The 23,741-nt window shown below is 38.3% G+C and overlaps 1 protein-coding gene across 1 annotated transcript in view; it reads left to right on the top strand.

Annotated features, from left to right (window-relative positions):
- Window positions 1-9,110: 9,110 nt before the first annotated feature.
- Window positions 9,111-23,741, top strand: part of MAP4K5 (mitogen-activated protein kinase kinase kinase kinase 5) — a 106,655-nt gene continuing 92,024 nt past the window's right edge. Inside the window, exons 1-2 of the mRNA XM_063088839.1 lie at window positions 9,111-9,285; window positions 9,493-9,709. Coding sequence (XP_062944909.1) covers window positions 9,602-9,709 — 108 coding nt within the window. The 5' untranslated portion in view covers window positions 9,111-9,285; window positions 9,493-9,601. The remainder of the gene's footprint in view (window positions 9,286-9,492; window positions 9,710-23,741) is intronic.

Raw genomic sequence — 23,741 nt, 5'->3', positions numbered from 1 at the left:
CACCAGTATTTTTTCCATTTTAAATGCAAGGTCATGTTAGTAAAGAGGGTATCATGTATTTTTGCATGTATATACTGAACAGGTCTGTCTTTAAAATTAGGAGAGCAAAATTTAGATCAAGAAGATCAAGATAAATGAAAGCTGGAGATTTATCACAATCTATAACTAACTCAATGTCTAGTGGGCCAAATTTCCTACTAGATTTGCTGAGATAAATCCTGCAGTTATAGTGCAATAGCAACTATTTAAAGTAAAAACTTACTACATAGTCTGGGTAGGCCTTGGCAGTCACAAAGGTTAAAGACAATTTTGAATGAAAAGCAAAAGGCATTAAATATTTTTAAAAATATTCTCAATCTCTCCCTTTTCACTGCTTTCTTCCTCTCTGCCTACAAATTTAAGTTGTTTTCACTATCCTAGAAACACTGTCCCTTCGTGTTACCTGACCCTCAAGATACCATCATCCCATTCCTCACTTCCTCACAGTTTTCTCCTGCATTTGGTTGTTTCCCACACTCTCTATCATCGCTTCTCCTTAGGAGAGCACTGCTAGCCTCTTAATGACTAGATTGATGGTCTCTGCTTAATCCTCATCATAAGCAACTCCTCACTCTATACTCAGTGTAATTTACTATGATGGCTTCAGACAGGACCTGCATGCTATGATTCCCAAATATATACTCCTAGTCCTATGGTCATGGAAGGAGAGAGAATCATTATACTGGAGCTGAGTTTGTAACTGCCTAAGGCTATCCCTACTGTGTTTTCCTATTGACACTTCTAAATCAAAATGTCTGAAACCAAACTCTCTCACCTACCACTGCCAAATATTATGCAGTCCATATTTCAGTTAATGATTCTGGTGACCTCAGAGCCGTGAACACTGTAAGCCAAATTTACCTTACAGTTTTAAAGGATGCTGTGTTCAATAGAGTAGTGTTCCCCAAACACTAATGAAACAACACAGGAAGATAGACATTATTTCACCCCTGTACCTATGAACCAAATTCACAGAACAAAAAGAAGTGTGTTCTGCTTTTCTTCTTATACTCCTTAACTTTAATTCTCAGCTCACATTCTAGCCTGCAAATCCCTTTCAGGAAAATTCCATTAAAAAGAAGAGTATCGTACATTCCACAAAACAAACAAAAAAACGAAAATTATATAATTCAATATCTATTTCTAAGTGAAAAAAATTAATTTTAAAAATCCTTTTGCTTTGTAATTAACAATAATCTGTGGGATAATACTCTGAGACTGTGTGAATTACAAAAAAAAATGCTTCAATAAATAACTGTACATATGTTTTCTTTTTGCTGTTGGCCAAGAACTTTTCATCCAATGATTTTAGCATCCATCAATATCCTTGTCTGAATCAATTTTACAACAGTGATTTTAAAATGAGGATTTTTAAATAATTATATCACTTATTTTACATTTTACATTTAGTACCTGGCATTACTTCTCCCACTTTTGTTTGTTGAGTATCACTATGTAGTCACACGATCTAAAAAATAAATAAATAAATAGATTGTGTTACTATCCATTACCATCATTGTTCCTTTTAATGTTCAAATTGCCCTAAATTTGGCCAATCAGAGTCCCTTCAAGTCAGCTCCTGTGTCCTTTTAATATATCCCTATTTGTCTTTGAGCATTTCCTTGCTTTCTGGCACAAGGAAATATTTTTGGTTTCCCTTATATTTTCCCTGCCTCAGAACTAGAATTAGTCCTTTCTCTAAGAAGCTCTCACTCCTTTTAATGAGAAAAGGTATTTAGAAAACAAGATCTGGGTGCTAGTTGTGCTCACTGCTGGCTGATGTGTCACTGTTTCTAGACCCTGGACATAGCTAGAACACAGTTATGTTTTTAAATCATGAGTTTAATCTACTCTGAAGAAATACCTTCAACAGTATAAAAATAAAAATATACAGGGTTAGTTATTAAACATTTTTTATAATTGCAAAATAGGAAACAACCTAAATGCCCATAAATAGAAGAGTGGTTGAATATACTATCATACATCTATACAATGGAATAATATGCAACTGTAAGAGAGAATACAGAAGATCTTATGAACTGATGCCGAGTGACTTCCAGGATACACCATTAAATGGGAGGAAAAACCAAAGTGTGAATGGTGTATCCTTCCTGTTAAAAAATAAATAAATAAATGAAAAAATAAATGTATCTCTTCATCTATGCAAAATAACTACAGCAAGAATATACCAGAAACCAATGAGATTGGGTACCTACAGGAGATAGGTGGGAATAGGGTGGAAACAATGGGAAAATGAGAACAGTAGGGGACTGACACTTCTCTAAGTGTAAACTTTTTGTATAGCTCTGACTCTTAAAACCATGGTAAAGTTTCACATTCTTCAAAATAAATAAATAATTAAAATTAACCAGACTATGGGCAGAACTAAAAATGGAACAAACAGTTTTAAAAAAAAACAGTGAACCTAACTGTATTAAAGTCAAATAACATAACTACACTGAAGGGTGTAGGAAAAAAAGAACCTGAGGAACTTTAGAAAACAGTATTTATGATTCAATAAATTAGGTAACACCCAGTTCATAAAGAGCAGTTCATGTCACATAGTCACTTGGTATCCTGTGGTCAGGTTTTTAGTCTTCTACCAAGGCCTGGGGCAAGCTAAGAATTGCCTTTCAAATGGAGTATAGCTGTCAGCAGATGAGGGCATGTTCTTATTCCTAGAACCCTAGGGATCTACACTTGGATTCTCCTACTGGCCTTGCAAGAGACTCCATATAGTATCTTTATTTACCTCTGGATCTTCTGAGTCCTAAAACCCAAGTATCAGGGCAGACTGCACCATAGCCTGGACCTTCTGTGGGGTTTTACGTTGTCCCAAATCTCATGAAAAACGGTCAGTCATATAGGTTACATGGTAAATGGGTCAAAGAGCAGCAAATGCAGTATATTGTCTTCAAAATCCAACAGGCGAACCAAACATTGTGCAACCAAACATCTTTCTTTGAGATGTATGATGCAAGGTGGAGCACCAGAACTCTACTAGGTTGGTAGAAATTTCACTAATGTGGCAGGTCCCTGAACTGTGTTTATACCATCCGTTGGTATAAGGTTCTTTTTAAAGTATCTAGGGTGGCAGCTATTTCCTGCTCACCAGGCCCAATTTGCATAATATCATCAAGATAATAGACTATCATGATGATCTGTCATTGGATGTCAAAGAAACAAAGGTCCCTCTGGAATGATACTCTATCATTAAACAGAAGTGTTTAAATAGTCCTGACAACGACAGTACTATTGCAGTCATGTGAAGGCAATTGCTTTTGATTATTTTTGCTGATAAGAACTGAAAAGAAAGCTACATTTTAGGTATCAAGGGCTGTGTTGATTTGCTCAAGTAAAGATTCCACATGTCGAACTACAACTATGATTGGCATCAACATTTTATTAAATTTTTAATAATCCACAGACATTCTCTAAAACTAATTTGGTTATTGTATGAGCCAGATGAGTTAAAAGGGAACGATTTGCATCTTTCAGCTCTTTAATGGGGTACTAATCTCTGTAATTTCCCCAGTGATAAAGTTTAATTTTGGTTTTCTACTTTGGTACAGGGGAAGGGTTAACTAGAGAAGTTATACTTGGCCATACCAATCATAACAGCCCTTATTCTACATAAACTAATGTAGGGAGTCTGCTACTCAATATACATACATTTTGGGACTGGAAAAAGAACCCCAGAATGGACCTTAGTCCCATTTACATACTGTGAAATAGACCTAGACCAAGACTACACTTGACTTTCTTAAATATCTACTCTGATCACTGGAATTCTAGTGGAATTTTGAGACCGCAGGGATCAGAGTTCAGGGCCAATATCTGTTAACTTCCAGAAGGTGTGAGAATTTCCCCTTTCTCAGTTCACAATCATGCTGGTAAAAGGTTACCAGTCCCTCTGGAGATGGCCTCAGGGAAAATTCATTGTTTATACCTGGCTACAATGTAGCATCTTCCTCAAAGGAACTTGGCCTCATCCTTCATTAAGGGACAGCAGCTTTGTGAACTGGTTTAACTCCAAGAATTGGGTAATATATCTTGAATCTCTATTACAGTGACTTCAGTTAGGTTTCTGCCCATCAGGCCTAGAATTTTTCCACTTAACATATGTCAAGCCGTACTTAAGTAGGCTGATGGTTTCACTCATTCCTAGAGACCTGGGGATCAATAGGCCACCACCACATATCCTTGCAATCAAAACATCCTGATTATCATTTCTTCCTGAGGGTTATCCTGTCAACTGTGCTAAACATGTCTTTGACAGTTAAGCCACCTGGCCTCTACCAGGATCTCAATATTTCCACTAAACTCACAGATCCCAATTTCATTGTGGCATCCCAATCATCCTCTCCAACCTATTAAGGACAGATGTCAAAGCATTTTTCAAGGACAGCTGTGCCTCCTCACTCAATGTCTCGATAAAGGTAAATTGTAATGAACCCTCCTGGGGGTGGTACAGATAGAGCACGACTAAGCAGGATGCACATAATAAAGCAGGATCAACATTCCCATCTCCCTGAGCCTTCAGATTCCTTCCTCTACAGCATGCCAAGAAAATTCTGGCTTCTCAGCATATAGACTGTAAGCTATCATTGAGTATAAGCTTCAAGCAACCCATTTAGAAGGACTCCCAGATGCTCAGATTGACACATCAAATCTGAATCCCTGGTAGGTATTCGGCAAGATACTGTAACTTCTTCAGTGTACAAGCTCTCTCTTCTGAGAACTGGCCTTATACTTCTCCATCAGGCCTATACTGAATCTCTATATAACTCTTCTTCAAAGTTCTCAGCCTCATTCATATCTGCTCAAATGCCCCCATTCCATGTCACAGTGTCCCAGACCTTCCCCACCAGTGCCCTTACCTTGGCATAACGGAACTGGATCTTACATTTAATTGACGTTGCAGCTCTGTAGCCATTACGGTCAGGCCCTGGGCTTGATGCTCAGCCATATCTTCCTGGCAGCTATAACAGATAATAGGTTTTTTCAAAGTTGTCAAAGAAGCTTTTTGATTTTCTAATCATGCTTTATGTTTGGAACTCAAGGCTCTCTCTTTGTCTTTTTCCCATATTCTCACAGAAGCAGCCAGAGCAGCCAAGTGACACTACAATTTTAGTAATCATTACTGCCACAGCAGATAAGTGCTCCAGATTGATCTTCCAATGCTGTGCCTTCCACTGGCACTCCATCTTATGCCACTACTGATGATTATTTGAGTAATTGAGATGCCACTTCATGCTATGGAATCCCATTGTTCCCTTTTCCTTGGCAAGTAGTTTATATGGGTAATCATCAGATATGTGAGTAATACTATCCCAGAAAGTCATTTTGAGGGTCTCTGTTTTGAGGCTATTTCCAATTCCTATAACTGTTATCAATCAGAGTTCTGGGAAGAAAGAGATAGCACAGAAAGAGAATCTAATGAAAGAATTATTTATAAAAATGAGGATAGGGTTAAGGGAATCAACAAGGGATAGTGAGGCACCATGAGACTAGCAACAGCAGGAAGTCATTATCATCCTTGCCCCAAAGGGACAAAGAAAAGGTGAACTTGCTGGAATCTTGCAAGAGCTATATAGCTGTAGGAAAGGGCCACAGCCAGGCATTATGGTCTCTTCTGCTTATAACACTAGTCTATATGAACTGTAGGGCAAATTCAGGCACCCCTTCTGAACATTACACTGATTATAATGTAAGGAAGGTGATAAGAAACAGCATAAGATTATTTGTAATTTGTTATCTTTTCTTGGTTATGGAATTTATAGACAGAACTAATTTGTGAGTTCAATACAGAAACCCTCCCCCTACTCTCATATAAACCTTAAAACCACCCTAAGGATCAAGGTTTATAGAAACAGTTTCTTAACATATTCGATTATCGATTCAAGCTGGATAAAAAAGGGATGTGCACTGCCTTCCTCACCACTTCTTTTTAAAACTCTCATCATAATGACCTGATACTGTTTTTGAATGAGATACATGTTCTATTGCTATCCAGAACAAAATATAAGAATTGTCCTGTACATGGAAAACATGGTTTTTGTCTGAGCCTGGCCCTAATTAGTAACAGGAAAAATAGTTTAACAATAACTATTTGAAAATCCAAATCATAATTGTGGTAATGTCTTCCAACATTTGATTTATATTTAACAAATCTATAGATCATCAACTCAATCACATAGAATTACACTTTACACTAGTTTATGTTGGAAGACTCTTCAGGAGATTATACTGCTTAAACCTATATGTTCCATAAACAAATTATTGTCCTTATATTCTGTCCTGTCATACTTGAAGGTTTTAATTAGCTATTTTCCCTTGGATAATAAATTGTGAAACTTAGCGATGTAGAAGTAACAAAACTTCATGTTCCCAATTTTTTAAATTCAGCCTTGGCTAAAGTTAGAGTTGAAACTAGAGGCCACAGATTACATTTAGCATTTTACTGAAGAACTTTGAAAGAAGGGAAAAACACTGCAAAGCATAGAGCAAACCATTATAGCCTTTTATACAGATGAAAGTAAAAGCTGGAAAATATTTACATGTCAGATATCACGAAGACACTGAGAATACATGATATAGGTTAGAACAAAGGACCTACGAAGTCATATTATTCTTATTCCACGCCTTGTTATTATAAAATTGGGTAGTTTGTAAGAAACTCTCCTGTTAGCTACCTATAACGGTTTATTATTATATAACTCTCAAGCTTGAAACTATTTACTTAATTGTTAATGATATAAAATTAAATTTACTAACTATATGTTTATTTTAAAGAAATTGAATTTGAAAATTTTTTGACAACCATGTAATGTTTAACCCACCATCTACGACTTCACTAATCTTGTTAAAATTAACTCAACCAGTATTAAAAAATCCTTAAGATTATTTTGGAGTTAGTATAAAGCAAATGCTTTCCTCTTTGCTTCATTTGTGGTACAAGTAAAATAATGATTATAGCAGACACATTTTTTAACCACCACATAGAATCTTGACATTTTCCATGCTATCTGCCTCTGGGTTGATGGTCAAAGCATATGGATCTGCCATTACTGGCAACATAAAATATCTGAACTCCAGGGTCTGGTTGAAGCCTATGACCTCAAACTTTTTATCGCCTAATTCATTTTAAATGCCGTATTTCAAGAATAACATGCTTGAAGGATTGTCAGCAGGATATTTATCCTTGTTTCAAACTGGGCATTCAGAATTTCCACTTTCTGAAGGCTCATGAGATAAATTTTTCTGAAGTCTTACCATCAGGAAAAGATGTGCCTCTCTTGATCAATTGATTCATCTCAAAAACACTAAAAAATCCTCTGTTTTGGCCAATTTGTTGCATTGTTTTGGTTTCCTATTTTCCTGTTCTTTAACTTCATTCACACTGGTTTCCTCACTTACTTATTTTTATCTTGTGTTATAGTATGTATTGTCTGTATGCTGCCTTAAATTCTCTGTGAAATAATGCAGGTGTAAATAAGTAATAACATAAATTTCAGACTAGAGAAAGGATCAATGCTTTTAATAAGACCAGAAGGGGTAAAAACCAAAACAAATCTATGACAGTAAACATGTACTAAGATACCAATAGAACATTTGAAGAGATTTTGAGTCATTGAAGCCAAAAATATGTGCCCACCAAAACAAGTGCCAAGAAGCTTTGAAAGAAGGAACTGTTCTTCAACATTTTTTTCAATGCAGCCAACACATAGGCTTTGTCCATGGAGCATGTAAGTCTGGGCTTACTTATGTTCCCTAAATAAGTACCCTTTGTGCAAGGAGCGCGCGCGCACACACACACACACACACACACACACACACACACAAAACATATATCCCCTGTCCTGTTAAGGTGTGAATTTAATTTCTACATTATGTAATTGATTACAATTATCAACAATAAGGAGCATATTTCCCAAGAAAAGACTTGAATTGGATGTTTAAAGCCACATGCTAACATCTGCAATTTGTTCTTTTACGATTTTTCAGTAACTGAATGCAGTGGCTGTTATCTGACTTGTCTGTTCAAAACCTCTACTGCGCTATAGAAATAACTTTGCCCATATGCATAAAGCTATCAACTTAATTTCAACCTTCAGAACAAGACTGGAAATGAAACTATAAAACAACTTGTGAAATATCAGCCAACTCACTTCCCTGAACTCCTGTTCCATACTCTTTGCATTAAGTATTTTTAAATCTCTTATATTTGATAACCCTCTTTACAATCCAGTAAAATGCTTTATAAACACTTTCTTGGGAGTCAGATGCAAAACCTTATACTCTTCAAGCTGCAGATAAGGACATTGAGAAGTTGCCAAATAGGATGTCTTGTCCCAGATAACATACTGAGTAAGTGGTAGAGCCAGAACGAAGTTGTGTCCCCTGACTTTGTTTTAGCTTCTGCAGAACTCCTGATCCCATTAAAGGTGCAATACCAGCGGTGAGATACCACGTGTGCCCAACGGGCATAAAGGCCATTCAGACTTCCGGGAAATTCAGGCTTTCATTAATATCTGAGAAAAACCCAGCAGAAGACAGGTTGTGCAGGTGTGCAATGCAGCCTCAAACTGGTACCACTGGGAATGGTTTGAAAAACAGGAAAGTGCAGTAGGGTGTGTCTCGGCTTAGTTAACCTGGCACTCCCCCACCTTCCCCGGAGCTCCACTGCCAGGTTACTTCTGGCCCAGTGCCCTCCACGTACCTTTTCCGTGTTGAACTTGGATCGCCCTCGTGCCCATCCTCTTCCCTCTATCCGTCAACCTCCAAGTTTCCCTGACTAATCTGGGGACGGTTTAGACGAGGGCCGTCGACCTATGGAATGCCCAGGGGTGTCCCTGACCCCCGGGAGTGGGTTGGAGGGCCTGCCCAGGCCCTGAAAGGACGCGCCCGGCTAGGGGGGCGCGGCGGCGCGGTCGGGAGGGTGTCGTGTCCTCACCAGGCCTCAGGGAGGCACTCTGGCCCCGCGGCCGGCGCGCTCGGGAGGGCCGCTGGGCGCCGACCCACGCTGGCCGGGAACGTGTCTCCCGGTGACGCAGCCTCGGGTGGGGAACGTGGTGCGGCGGCGGCGATCGTACGCGCCTCCGCCGCCTGTGAGAGGACGCGCGGTACAGCGGGAGGCGGCGGCGCGAGACTCGGAGCGGCCGGCCAGCTCGAGGCAGGAGGACGCGGGCGCCGTCGAGGAAGTAGGTCCGGGGCTTGGCGCTCAACAAAGAGTGCCCACCTCAGGTACCGAGCCGACCCTGGGCCGCGGCGGGCGGGGAGGACGAGCCGGGTAGTTCGCTTGCGGCCGCGGCAGGAAAGGGGCTGCGGGGCTGTCGGGGACCCTTGTGGGCCCGCTTCTCCTCGGCCCTCGGCGGGACGGAAGGGAAGGGGCTGGGCCGCTCGGGGTCGGAGCCCGCGACACCGACCCGCCTTTGCTCGTCCCTCGTGCAGGCGGAGCTGCGGGCGGAGGCTCCATGTTGGGAAGCCGCGCCGCTCGTCCTCGTTAGCGGGAATCGGGGCGCCGCGGGCAGAGCCGGCGGGGGCCGGGCCCTGAGCGAAGATGGAGGCCCCGCTGCGGCCTGCCGCGGACATCCTGAGGCGGAACCCGCAGCAGGACTACGAGCTCGTCCAGAGGGTCGGCAGCGGCACCTACGGGGACGTCTATAAGGTGAGGCAGGCCGGGCCCTTTTCTTGCGGTCGGCTGGGTCCCGGGAACAGGGCCACTTTCTGACCAAGTATGGGGACAGGAGAGGATGCTTTTATTGTTGCATCTCGGGGAGGAAGCGGCCCGGGTTCCTTTTACCCGGTTCAGAGCACCCTCGATTTATTGCTTGTTCTAATCGCCACCAACAAGCAGAACTAACCACACCGTTGCAAACCTCTGTTGTCCCTTTTGTTGTATAAGGCTTTTTAAGGCTGATTTGTGGTGTTGAAGGGAGTTTGAATCTGCTTATGGAGTTACACCGAAGGATGTTCTAGTGTTAGCATAGAAAAATGTTTCATGGAAGACAGTAGCCAGGAAAGAATGTTGACATTCAGACATTTGCATTTTTAAAAAAACTTGTTTTAATGGGTGAGCTTGACTAAGAAGAGCCATATGGAATCCTGTTTCTAAATTTTAACTATAATCAATCTAATATTGGGTCAAAATGAACTGTGTACAAATATTATCCCATGTAGAAAGGTGCTTTTCCTGGTAGATGTTGGATCATTGGTATCTGGATTACGATAAAATGTTATATTAACTTGCTGGGTTTTTTCCTGCTTTAGCAGTTTTCACTCTGACAACCCATAGCCACGAGTGCTACTTTTTGTTGTGCTCTTTTGTATTACTTAAAACAAACAGTGATGGTGAGTTACTCTTAATGTGGGATTTTTAAAAACATTGTAAAAGAACAAACCTAATTCCCTAAATCCACTGAGTTCTTGAAGGGTCAAGAGGAAAGAGATTGTCTGAGATTGCCTTTATGCTTTTTGTTCTCTGTTCCAAAAAGGGAGCATTAATGCAGCTCATATGCGGATTAAGACAAAGTTCCTTTGCTTTTTGCAATAGCTTTGTTGGGTTTGATCCTGATGTATATCCCACTATTCTAGATAGCAATCCTGCTGAAATTGCCTTGTGTCATATGGGAAATTTACCAGTAGATTCCTCTGGGGTATATCATTGTTTTGCCCAGGTGGTAATATGGAAGGAAAACATCCCTTCATCCTACTTATTTGCTTTTTAAAAATTTCCTCCTTGCTAGTAGTAACAATTCAAGGTGGTGGTATAATAGCTCTAGGACTGTTCGATTCTACTGAGATGAACTGTAATGGATAGGCTTTTTATTCCTTAAACAGGCATTTGAGAATTCTTTACTAAGTAGGCACTGTTGTAGGTACTGAGGTGTTGAGTTGTGAATACACAACTGGTGTGTTCACTGGCTATTGCTTGGTGAATACCTTTGAATTCAAAATGGGTAATTATCACAGAGCCCTCTTCTTCTTTATGTAAAATTAGAGATAGTTAACTCTTAATTGTTTATCCATGGATTAGCCATTTTGTGGAATGGTTTTTAAAATATTAAAATTCCTATTTGCCTTCTCAGTCCTGTTTTTTTAGTGATCTTTGTTTTATGATTCACTATATTAGACCAGTTCAACTCAGTTCTTCTTAATCATACAATAGTCTGAATTCCAGTTCTTGTATATTTTCTTCTCCCTACTACAAAAAAATTGAAAAGCAGTATTTTCCCTCCAAACCTCTCCCTTATTTCTTTATAGTGACTAAAGTAACCAACTGGAGTGGGATTTTATTCTTGCCAGGGAAAGCAAAGGGTTATATTAAAGGGGCAACTAATGCCTGCCTTTTACCCTTGGGCATCCCTGCCCTGTGTCTCTCTTCCACAGCTCCTAAATAGAAGATCAAAGACTGAATATTTATCACACCCTACCTATACCACCTCCCACACAACCCCACACATAGTGGCCTACCCTTACAATGATGCTCCTTCACACTTCCGTGTGTAGTCATTGCACACTAGGCTAGCTCTGATTCCTAAACATCCTGAAGACATTCATGGCCCCTTGTCTTTTTTTCCCCCTTTGTTCTAATTGCCTGGAATCACCTACCATCCCTACTTCCCATTTCCACCTGTTGCTATCACACTTGTCCATGAAAGCCTTACTCAAATGCTCCTACAGCAAACCCTAGCCCATCTCCCTTATCTCTCCAATTTCATCTGCTGCTAACCCCAACTCCCTCATTCTGCTCTAGCCAAACTGGCCTATTTGCTGTTCCTTAAACATAATAAACATCTTCCCACCTATAGGCCTTGGTTCTTGCAATTTCCTCTGCTCAGAATGTCTTTCCCCAGACAGCAACGTGGCTTGCTCTCACTCCTTTCTTTTACACCCTCTCCATCTCTTCTTTCTCCTTTTTTTCTTTATTCTTATCATCATCTAACATAATGTTTAATTTATTTTTTCTTGTTTATTACCTATCTCAATCCACTAAAATAATCCATGAGGGCAGGGATTTTTGTCTGTTTTGTTCACTGCGCTATCTCTAATAGCACGTAGAATTATACCTGGCACACAGAGTAAGTGCTTTCTAAAAATTTGATGGATGAATGAATGGCTATCAGTGATTGTGTCACCTAGTTCTCTGAGCAGATGCTTTTGAAGTCACAACACTAAGCATTTAATGCTCTGTGTATTTTTTTAATGTCTTTTATGATACTCAGTATATATATGTGGGTACTTCATAAAGTTTATGGAAAAATAGAATCAAAAGATAATATGAAATTTTTCCATGAACTTTTTGAAGTGCCCTTATATATTTTTACAAATATAAAATACATATATTTAAAAATACGTATATTTTAAATTTTTAAAATTTTTTTCAGTTCTCTGGGAAAATATTTCTGAAAAACTCTTTCAAAGCATATCCATTGTTAGTGATCTAAGTCCTTTAGAATTTTGTCAATTTATATTTACTCCTTAATATGCCTAAAAACATGTAACATTCAGACAATAGTGCTGAATTTTTTAAGCTCTGGGCAGTGAAAGTAATTTTACTATTCATCATAATGTTTTTGATGGGCTGAAAATCCTAGGAAGTCTTAGAAGTATTTTCAATCCTCAGTATAAACTAGTAAAATAACTACAGTGAAGAGTAATGGCGGTAAATTAGTCACTGTTCTACTGAGATATTATCCCCACTTTTTCTTTTTAAGGATAAGATAGATAGCTCATGAAGCAAGAGTTTCAGAAGGACTGTAGCTTTGAGATTCTTTGTGAATTATTTTTATGTTCTTTGAAAACACAGATATCCTCTCAAGTTCCTGTCTTTCCTGAGAATTCCCAGGAGGAGAGAGCTCAATCTTAAACTGGCTGTTCCCTGATTGAAAGAAGAGGAGGAATATAAAGATTGTTTTAGATAAATGGGGTAAATCAATAAGGGCAAGAGCAGGAAATGGTAGAGGGGAAAGAAACACAAAAGAGAGAAAGAATGTGGTGGTTGATGGATGAAAGATTAAATTTCAACTGAGCAAATTTTACTTTTAATTACTATAAAATTTTAAATCTGCTAACAGGAAGGGGAAAGTCTGGAGATTTAGTGTCTTTACTACTTTCTGTCCACAGTGATCTAAAATATTCACAGTATCATGATACAGTTCACAATTAATAGTACAAGACATTTGCACAATCTTTATCCAAATATTTGCATCAAAATTGTTTCCAGCCTAGATTCCAGATTTTTTTTTTTTTACCTTTTATGGAATGTAAATTTAGAGTGGGAAACTCCATATATTTTTTTCTAATTGATTTTTTTATTCCTTTTTCTGATTGATTATAAAAGAGTGACATGTTTAGTTACAGGAAGACAGGAACAAATGTCTCTTGCACACCACCATATTATAGCAAACAGATGCCCAGTAAATATTGGTCAAATGACATTAGTTGTAGAAAGTTACCTAGAGATAAACACTGTTAATAATTTAATACAGTTTATTTTGGCTTTTTTCCTAAATGTTTTTAAACCAATATGTTTTCAAAATGGCTTTTATATTTATGATTGGGATCATGATGTAGCTCTTTTTATACTCGATTGGAATGATAGCATTTTCCCTAGTTATTAAATATTCTTCAGAAATACTATTATTTTAAAGGATCCATTGCATGAACCTTCATTAACTTAATCATTCTAAGTTTCATATTTATTTCCAATTTAAAAAAATTTTTTGTAATTATAAATGACGTTATAATTTCTGTAGAAATCTTTGTCATGTAGTCTTATCACTTTCGTGGGTTCTTCTGGTTGCTAAATGAGCTGGGTCTGCTGTAATGAATCCCTTCTTTATCTATGCCCTCCCTTTCTCTCCCCGAAGCCAAGAGTCAGAAGTCTGGAATGGCTTTACGCACTTTGAAATATATCCCAGGGTTCCATTGTATAGAGACAAAGCTTGATACATCACAACACTTCTGTAAGCATTCATTCATTCAAGAAATATTTATTGAGTGCTGACAGTGTGTTAGGGTATGGGTATGCAGACACGAGAAAGTACACTCAACAAGGAACATATACGTTATTCAGGAAAACAGACGTATAAACATTTGTAATTTGGTAAGTGCCATGGTAGAAGAGAAGTAGAAGCAATGCCCAAGTCTGTCTTTATTGGGGATGAGGGAAGGGAGGAGAGGAGAGTGAACCAGAGAACATTAACAGAGGAAGGTGCATTAAGTGGATTCTAAAAGAATGCAGGGTGGTTTCTAGGTGGACAACATGGGAAAAGATATTCCAGGTTGTGGGAGTAGTATGTTCAAATACCTGGAGGCTTGAGAAACCATGGTGAATTTTGAGAGATCTGCATCTGCATTCCAGATTCAGTGTGACCAAGACTGGCAGAGATGTCATAGATGGAGAACATAGGCTATTTTCTTGCAGGAAAGGACCAGTTAATGGACCTTGTAAGTATGTCAAAGAATTTGGACTTTTTACTGTAGACTGGAGAAACATTTTAGGAGGAAATCTTTGTGGTATAGAGGATGGATTGTACAAAGTGGCTAGAAGTGTAGAGACCAGTTATCATATAATCCAAAAGAGATTTTATACAAGCCTAAATTTTAGCACTGGTATAGTAGATGAAAGGAAAGGGTGGATTTGAGTCATATTTAGAAGGTGATCAAAAACACCTGATGATCGGTTGGCGGGAATGGGTAATTAATGGCATTTAGAATTTCTGGCTTGGGTGACTACATTGGTCTGTCAACAGAGTTAGGAAATACCAAATTTATGGGGTCTGGATTTTGTGTTTGGTTTTGGACATAAGGCATTGCATAGATGGAGATGTCTAATTAGAGGTGGCAGGAAATGCAGCTCTGGCCTTGAGAGTTCTGGACTGGGGATACAGGTTTGGGAGTCATCATCACTTTATGGGGTAGTATCTGTGAAATATAGGTGAGATCACCCAGGATATTTTGTAGGAGAACTGAGGAAAGGCTACATGGGTGTCAGAAGAAAATAATATATTGAAGGTGTTTGAGAAGAAACGGATGAGAAAATTCTGTTCATAAAAACTAAAAGTTTTAGGAGCTCATTTCTGTCATGTTCTGCCTCCTTTCTCGTTCCCATCTGCTCTGACTGAAGTGAGGAAAATGGATTGAACTTACAAAAAATATAAATATGGGATTTTGTGTCATTCCTCCTTTATTTCCCTTGTCCATAGAATAAAGTCTTAGAATAACATGTCTTTTAAGGCCCTGCCTATCGCAACACTCTAGCCGTACTGAACTTATTTTAATTCTTTATATATACTCTACTCTGTTCCTCAGGTTTTTGTAGATGCTCATTACTTTTCCCAAAACACTCTTCTTCTTCCACCTTATCTTCTACTCTTTGGGTTTCTGTTTAAAGAGTGCATTTTCAGGGAGGTCTTTTCTGTTCCTTGGAGTAGGTCATATCTGCTGTATGTTTTCATAGCTCTTTGTGCATTTTTTTTTTCTTAAAGATGACCGGTAAGGGGATCTTAACCCTTGACTTGGTGTTGTCAGAACCACGCTCTCACAAGTGAGCTAACCGGCCATCCCTATATAGGGATCTGAACCTGTGGCCTTGGTGTTATCAGCACCACACTCTCCCAAGTGAGCCGTGGGCCGGTCCCTTCTTTGTGCATTTTTTTTTTAATCATGATAACCATCATTCATCACTTACCGTTTTTGCTTGTCAGTCTTTTGCTAGACTCAAACTGCATTATGTTTGCTTCTGAATCAGCTAGCCTAGCATAGTGCCTAGTACATAGCATGTGCTCAACAAATCAGTCTTGAGGGAGTGAGCAACATAGTGATCACGTAAGGAGTTGAAAGGGTTCATTAACAGCAGAGGAGGTGTGAATGGTAAGTGAGGAAGTAGAGGGAATTTAGACTGCTCCTTGAAGCAACTTAGCTATGAAGGGAAAAAGAAATGAGGCACATAATGTTTCTTCCCCTGTTTTCACTTCTTTCCTTTCATTGAGACTGAGTGATTACAGCATTCAGTTATCATTCTTTGTCTTACCGCCCAAGTGACCAAGAGGATTGCTGAGTTTAGAGAAGGAATTCCACAGAGAAGGAAATCAAGATGAAGAATTTGGGAGAAATTAAGAATTTAGAAAGGATATAAAAGGCGAAAACTTAGGATGGGATTGTTAGGGACTAGGGTAGGGAGTAAATGTAAAACCTCTTTCTCTCTCTGAAGTAGAGCCTCATTAATTGATTCTGAGACCCAGTTGTTCCCCTATGTGCATGGTGGGAGTGAGGCACCTTGATGAATGGGAGCTGTGATGGAGAACTGAGATGATAGGATGCAAAGGAGGATTTAACATTCAACAAATATTTATAGAGAGCCTCTTATGTGACAAACACTGTTCTGGGGCTTGGGATACATTGGGTGAGCAAGGTGGACAAAGATTCCCGCCCTCATGGAACTTATATTCTAGTAGGGGGAGAGAGACAATAAGCATAGTATATATTAAGTTATATAATGTGTTAGAAGGAGGTTAAAGATATGGAAAGAAGAAAGAGTTGAACAGGTTAAGGGGGCTCAGGAATGCCTGGGTGGGATGGGGAGGCAGGTGGAGAATTATGTAAGGATGGTCACAGTAGGCCTAATTGAGGTTAGATTTGAGGAAAGACTTGGAGGAGGAGGGTGTTAGCCAAGTATGTATTTGGGTAATCGGAGGAAGTCTTAAATATCTCTTCATCTTATTGAATCACCTAAATCTGTCACTATAGCTAGATTGTAAGCTTAGGGGCAGGGATTAGAACTAAGACACAAACATTGCCATTTTCACATCTCATTGACTGCCATATGACTATAGGTCATTGTGATTTTTAATTAAGTTCAGCAGTGTGGTGTTGGTTACCAAGTCCTGTCCCATTTCTAATGCATGATTTTGTAAGCAAATGATATGTAGCTGTTTCTAATATGTCTCTCTCCACTGTTCTCTAATCTTTAAATGCTAATAAAGTCTGTCAAGATGCGTAATGGTCCAAAATCTGAAGGTGATAGAGAATGTGTATATGGTGTTTGCTATATCTTTGACGTTTGTTATCAAAATATCACGTACTTTCTTGTTTTTTGATAGTAACACAGTGAACTGAGAGAATATACTATCCTTTCTGTGTCCTGGTGGTCTGACATCATGAGAGACTATTGTTTTTTATATTAGGGCAAATGTGAGTGAGTAACTTAGCAAAATAGGTTCACAGAATAAAATAAGACATGAAGGATTGTGCTTAAAAAACCTTATTTTAAATTACATTTTTATTAAGCTAGTGTATCTCTTACTGAAAGTTATTTAAATAATGTTATGTTAAATATTGTATAAGATTACTGTGAAAATAAAACATGTTTTATTAGGATTAAGTATTACTATTGTGGATGTTTATTACTTTATAAGTCATCTATATAAAATCTTATTTAGTGTTTATTTTTCTTACTGTTCAGGAGTGAGCTTATTTTGTGACTGACTAAAAAGAGAACATGGTTCTAATGGTGGATGTGAAGGTCTGGACCATAGCTGGGAGCAAATTATTTTGAAACTCCTATCTACTTTCATAGACATATTCTGAAAACTATGAAAGAAGTCTTTAAAATATTTTCAACTTGGTGAAGATAGACAAAAGTAATACCATTGCTAGTGCAGATACATAAATTCTACTTCCAAAATTGACTTGTGCATAAAACCTTGGACTTATAATACATCTAGTATTCTAGTTCTTTTTTTACACAGATTCACCATTTTTCACTATGACCATCATTTCCAGTGTTTTTGAAGACAAATCATATAGAATATAGATTGACTTAGATTTCTTTTTTTAGTATTGCTTTCAAAATTTTAAAAGGTTTCACTTCTAAATTTTAATTTGTGATTTCAGATCAAGAGCACCGGAAGAGAAACATGAAGCCTATTAATAAGTGATACTTATGTTTTCAGGGCTTTGCTGTCAATCTGAGAACTTAGTCCAAGATCAGATAAATTGGAACAAGCTCTTTCACTTGGCAGTATTGGACTAGTTGGAATAGTTGTACATATTAGACTGTTATTACAAGGCTGTTGTTTTCCAGTTATGTGAAGTACTAGTTAAGTTACAGAGGATACATGACTCTGAAAAGGGCAAGATGAATTTTAGGCCTAATGTTACTCTATTTCTGTTAAATATCATAATCTCCCACTAAAATTTTGAGAAGATGATGTGGGAAACCTGGCTGTTAGCCAGCTCTATACTTGGAGGTGTTTGGACCCATGAGTCATACCAGCCCCCACCTTCCAACATTTTTATGAAAATGAAATTAGATTAAAATGACTAACAGTGACTAATGCTTGTATAACTCTCTCATAATCAGTATATTACTTGTTTCTCACAATCATCTTATGAGGTAGGTAGGACAGATGTATTATCCCTATTTTACCCAAGAGGAAACTTACTGTTGCCCTAGATCTTACTGTTAGTAGGTGGTAATATGAGGACCTGAATCCAGATCTTCTGACTCTACAATGTTTGTTTTTTCTATTGTCCCAAGTTGCTTTGGGACTTCATCTTTAAATTCACTACCATACCCACAGCCCTTAACACCTTGCCTAGCACATTACAAGCTCTATGCACATTTTTTTTTATTGGTTATGAATATTCATGGGGTAGAAAGCTGATTGTCACCACTTGTGCCCAAGATGTGATAGCCACATCCGTATTGGCAGCATGCCCGTTACCACAGATTGCGATTATACCCTGTGTCCCCCACCTAATTATCCCTGACCTTCTTCCCCATTCCCCTGACAAGCTCTACTATACACTTTAAGGCCAGATGAGGCTTGGCAGCCTCACCCTTCCGCTGACAGGTGAGGGATTTAATGGACTGATTTGAACATACATATAAACTTAAGGTCTCAGCACCAGTTTTCAGAGGCACTTCTTCCTGGTTACCCCCTGGTCGTTACTCTCACCCTCATGTTTCCAATCATAGCCCAGGCTTGATTTTCCTTTACTATTGAGATGACTTCGCTGATATCCACCCTACAGTGCAAATAACAAAAAACAGATACTTGGTTGTTGAGCACCCTTCTTGCTGTACCTTGTCTTGCCCTAATTGGTGGGAACTTTAGACTTCTGGTTATTGTTACTTTGATTAACTGAGTCCTATAGACTAGGTTCTGTAATGCTATTATAAATTAAAATAAACAAAATGCTAATTGTTTCAGGCAGAATAACCTGCCTTCTGTAGCACTAGCTATGGTTACTTTTGTTTGCCTCTGTCTAATTTAAGGTAAACGAAGAACTGCCTGAGAAAGATTGTGACTTCCAGCTTTATCTTGTGAACTAATGTGTTACTTCTCATTACATGCACCCCTTTTTTAGATGACCCGTGCCTTCTTGCCCCCTTATTAAACCTTCCTCTTATCAAAATCAGAAAGAATCCAGTGTGAGCATGACATAATATATTTTAAAAGACATAACTTTTAATGAATTATTAACAACTTTTGCATTTTAAGTTTTTTAGCTCTTAATTTGTGGTAGAGCTGCTTTAGGTGCCTTACCAGTTTTTTTCCCCAAGAATAATTTCCTATTATTTTTTCTGTAGTAGAACAGATCCATGGGTAGGATTCACCTTCCTATGTTTGCCTCAGCATGGATAGCCTTTTTCCTACCTTTTTATTTTTAAAATGTGTTTTAAGTAATGTGTGTTCACTTTAAAAAACAGTAATATAGGAATAAATGAAAAATTACTTGTGTCTTCTTTACCGAGACAAAAGTTGTTGTATATGTCTCTCCAGACTTTAAAAAATTCATATTAAGGACATATACATAAATCATAGTATAGATGTTATGTATAATCATATAAAATATGTAATATATAGATATATGTTTGACAATATGCTTTTTTACTTAACAATATATCACAACTTTTCATGTTAGTCAATATACATATTTAATATTTGTTTATTATTTCCTTGTATAGTTGTGCAATTTTTAATCCATTCTATACAAACATCCAAGCAAATTGTCTGTAGGGTTTCCCTATTATAAACAGTGCTATGATCAGTATTCTTGAACTGATTCCTTTTACACATCCTTAATTATTTCTTTAAATAAATTTCTAGAATTAAATTTCCTAGGTTGTTTTAAGGTTTTTAGTAAATTTTGATCATTTATTCTCCAAAAATTTGCATCCATCAGCAGTGATCGATAGTTCACATCTTCCCTACCCCAAAACTTAAGCCCTTTCCTCCCTTTCCTTTGCCATTAAGACCTCCAGATTCTTAGTTCAATTTAAATAATCCTCTGGAAGGAACTCTCCTTTTAATGAAATCAGTCTGTGTTAGGAAAGTGTTGGGAAGTCTTTTCAGAGAAAATGAGGGTCCTAAGAGATTGGGCAAAAGGCTTTAGTGTGACTTTAGTGTGACTTGAGATATAAGTCATGTGGACAGATTTTGGATCACCGTAAGGGAAAGGCTTTAGGCTCTGAATTTATCTGTGTGGTTGAGGGAGAGACTCTCCACATCTTTCTTCATATGAGAGGGAGCACCTATCCAGACTTGTGTAACTGTGGAAATCAGTTGGGAGATTACTTGCTCCACAAAAATGAAGGAACTTGGGAGCTGGTAGGGAACCCTTGGCCAGCATACAGAGCCTGTGTCCTCTACCCTATCCTTGACAAATGGACATTTAACTTATTTTTTAAATAATAAGGACATACTATGTTTAGAAGCAGTCAGTTCCTTTCTTGGACAGTTTTGTTACAGAAAACTTTACTGTATGAATCTAAAATCTGTTCCATCGAAACTCAAGCAGGGCAAGTACAGATATTTTATTCATCTTTGTAATTCCTTGCTGTTACCTCACCAGTACTACCCTTGTACCTAAAGTACCTGATGCTTGAGGTGCTCAATGAGTAAATATTAAATTAATAGGTGACCAATCCTTATTTTAAATTTTCGTATGGAGAATGTCTTATAAGTTGCTCTCCCACTTCTATATTTTGTTCACGTAAATTTGATAATCTTGTTGGAAGTGACTTCCTTGAAATTTACATAACAACATATAGTATATAGTATGTGTAGTGTTTATAGCCTCCCCTTTTCCCCAAAGGATTTATAGTAAAAGTAAAATGAAGTACTTGACTTTGCTCTTGTCAAAGGATAAAGTATTGCATTCTGTTTTGGATAGAACACTTAAAATTTAAAAAGTAAATGTTGAAAAAGTATAACTTTATAGAAATTTGAGAAAAGAAATTTCACTTGTAGGGTCATGAATCTGATATTATAACCATTGTCATCTTTGTTGGACATCAAACTGAGCACATAGGCATAGAGAGATTCTTATTATCTTTTAATTCTGTTTTTCCATGAACTTTTTGAGGTACCCTTGTATATCAGATTGACCAGATGACCACCACAGACTGAGTAGAAGAGATTTTTCCAAAAATTCCTACAAACTGGGATTCTAGTAGAACAATATCTCTGGAGTATTTTCATTTTTATTTTGTCTTTTTTCACTATTCCTTAAATGTGGGCAATTTTTTAGGATTCTGTTCTTGACCCTCTTTTCTTCTAACTCTACATACTCTTTAAGTAATCTCACCCACCTGCCTGCATTCAGTAATGTTGATGATACTCAAATCTGTTTCCAATCCAGATTAGCTCTTGAGCTTCAGGGGCTGTCTAGTAAGCAGTGTACAGGATATCACCAGTTGGTTTTCTGTAGGAACCTAAAATTTATTTTTTATTTATTTATTTATTTTTTTAAGTTTTATTTTGTCAATATACATTGTGGCTGATTATTGCTCCCCATCACCAAAACCTCCCTCCCTTCTCCCTCCCCCCTCCCCCCCAACAATGTCCTTTCTGTTTGCTTGTCGTATCAACTTCAAGTCGTTGTGGTTGTTATATCTTCTTCCCCCCCCCGCCGTGTGTGTGTGTGTGTGTGTGTGTGTGTGTGTGTGTGTGTGTGAATTTATATATTAATTTTTAGCTCCCACCAATAAGTGAGAACATGTGGTATTTCTCTTTCTGTGCCTGACTTGTTTCACTTAATATAATTCTCTCAGGGTCCATCGATGTTGTTGCAAATGGCAGTATTTCATTCGTTTTTATAGCTAGTAGTATTCCATTGTGTAGATGTACCACATTTTCCGTATCCACTCATCTGATGATGGACATTTGGGCTGGGAACCTAAAATTTAAATATGTCCAAAGCTGAGACCCTCATCTCTACCCCTTCACTGTCCTCCCCATAAAATGTGTTCGTCCTCCCATGTTTGTCATCTCAGTGAATGGGACCACTTTCCACCCATTTATGCAGTCCAGAAACCAGAGATTATCCTTGACTTGTTATTTCTTTGCATCTCACAAATAGTTTACCAATTCCTAATTGGTGACAAGCTTGGACTAGAATATCGCAGTGAAGGTAGGTAGGAGAAAGTGAATGGATTTGGCTTATATGTTTAAGCCATTGGAGTTTGCTGATGCATCACATATGAAGAGTGCAAAGGAAAGAAATGAAGAATGACTTTGAGTTTTGAGATTAAGTGAGTGGCTGGATGTAGTAAATGTAATTGAGACTGGGAAGGTGTGACAGTGAATGAGTTTGTGGAGCAGGGATAATCGAGTGTTCTGTGTTAGATACGTTAAGGTTGAGATGCTTGACTAGTTTCCTGGTTTTAGGAGTCTGGGCCTGGATGAAGGGATATGTATCCTGGGGATGGTTGTTAAATCCCAGAACTACATAGGAGAATGCTAGATAAAGAAAAGGGTGTAGTTCCATCATCAGTTAGGATAGGCAAAGAGGAGGAGTAACAAAGAGGCTGAGGCATTATTGAACATTTGAAGAAGGAGGAGTGAAATAGTACGTATAAAAAGTGGAATATGAAACCTTTTGGAAAATTTGTAATTTGAAATTTGTGTTAGGATTTGAAAATAAGAGCAGTTAGCATGATATTATAAGTTTTTCCCAGGAACATTTAGTTATTCGGTACCAGAGTGGAGTGGATTATTGGGTTTAATCAGGACTAGGATTTTGCCAGGCTAGTATGTTAGAGGGAAAGAAGGGAAAGGAATTTGAGGATATTGCAAGGGAGTGATGGATCATAGAACCCTGACAGTTCAGGGAGGATGTGAGGAGTTGAAAGAAGTAATTGGTGGTTGTGGAAGAATGTATTAGGAGTTTGATGATGTGGAAGAATCACTAGAATGGGTGGGCTAGAAGAAGTGAACTGAGAGGGTAGAAGATAATGATCAGTATAGTGTTGAAATCAAGATTCAGATAGGTCATGGAATGAAAAGTCGGAGAGTAGATCTAGATGTTTTAGTCACCAAGAATGGTGGTGGCAAGAAAAGGGTGAGCAAGTGAAGGTGTGAGCCAGGGGTCATAAAGTCTTAAAAGAACTAGGAGAGTGAGCAAGAGATTAGTATATGATAGCCACAAGAAGATAGGAGGTGTTATAGTCTTTCCTGAGTTTCAAAGGAATTTTGCCTTGCAGCATTCCCTCCTCATGCACTTATATTCTCTTAATTCAAGATACTTCTTTGAATTGTTCATGTTTTCTCCTGTCTTTATACCTTTGCCTGGAATTCTGCCATCTATACTCCCTTACCCCACCCACCCCACCCCACCCCTACCTGCCAGTCCTCACAGGAAAATCTTTCATTAGGTCTCAGTTTAGATTTACTTTCTCCTGGAAG

This window comes from Cynocephalus volans, chromosome 3, assembly GCF_027409185.1.
Source record: "Cynocephalus volans isolate mCynVol1 chromosome 3, mCynVol1.pri, whole genome shotgun sequence".
Taxonomy (NCBI): domain Eukaryota; kingdom Metazoa; phylum Chordata; class Mammalia; order Dermoptera; family Cynocephalidae; genus Cynocephalus; species Cynocephalus volans.
The sequence above is the reverse complement of the archived record's forward strand: the minus strand, read 5'-3'. Positions and strand labels throughout refer to the sequence as shown.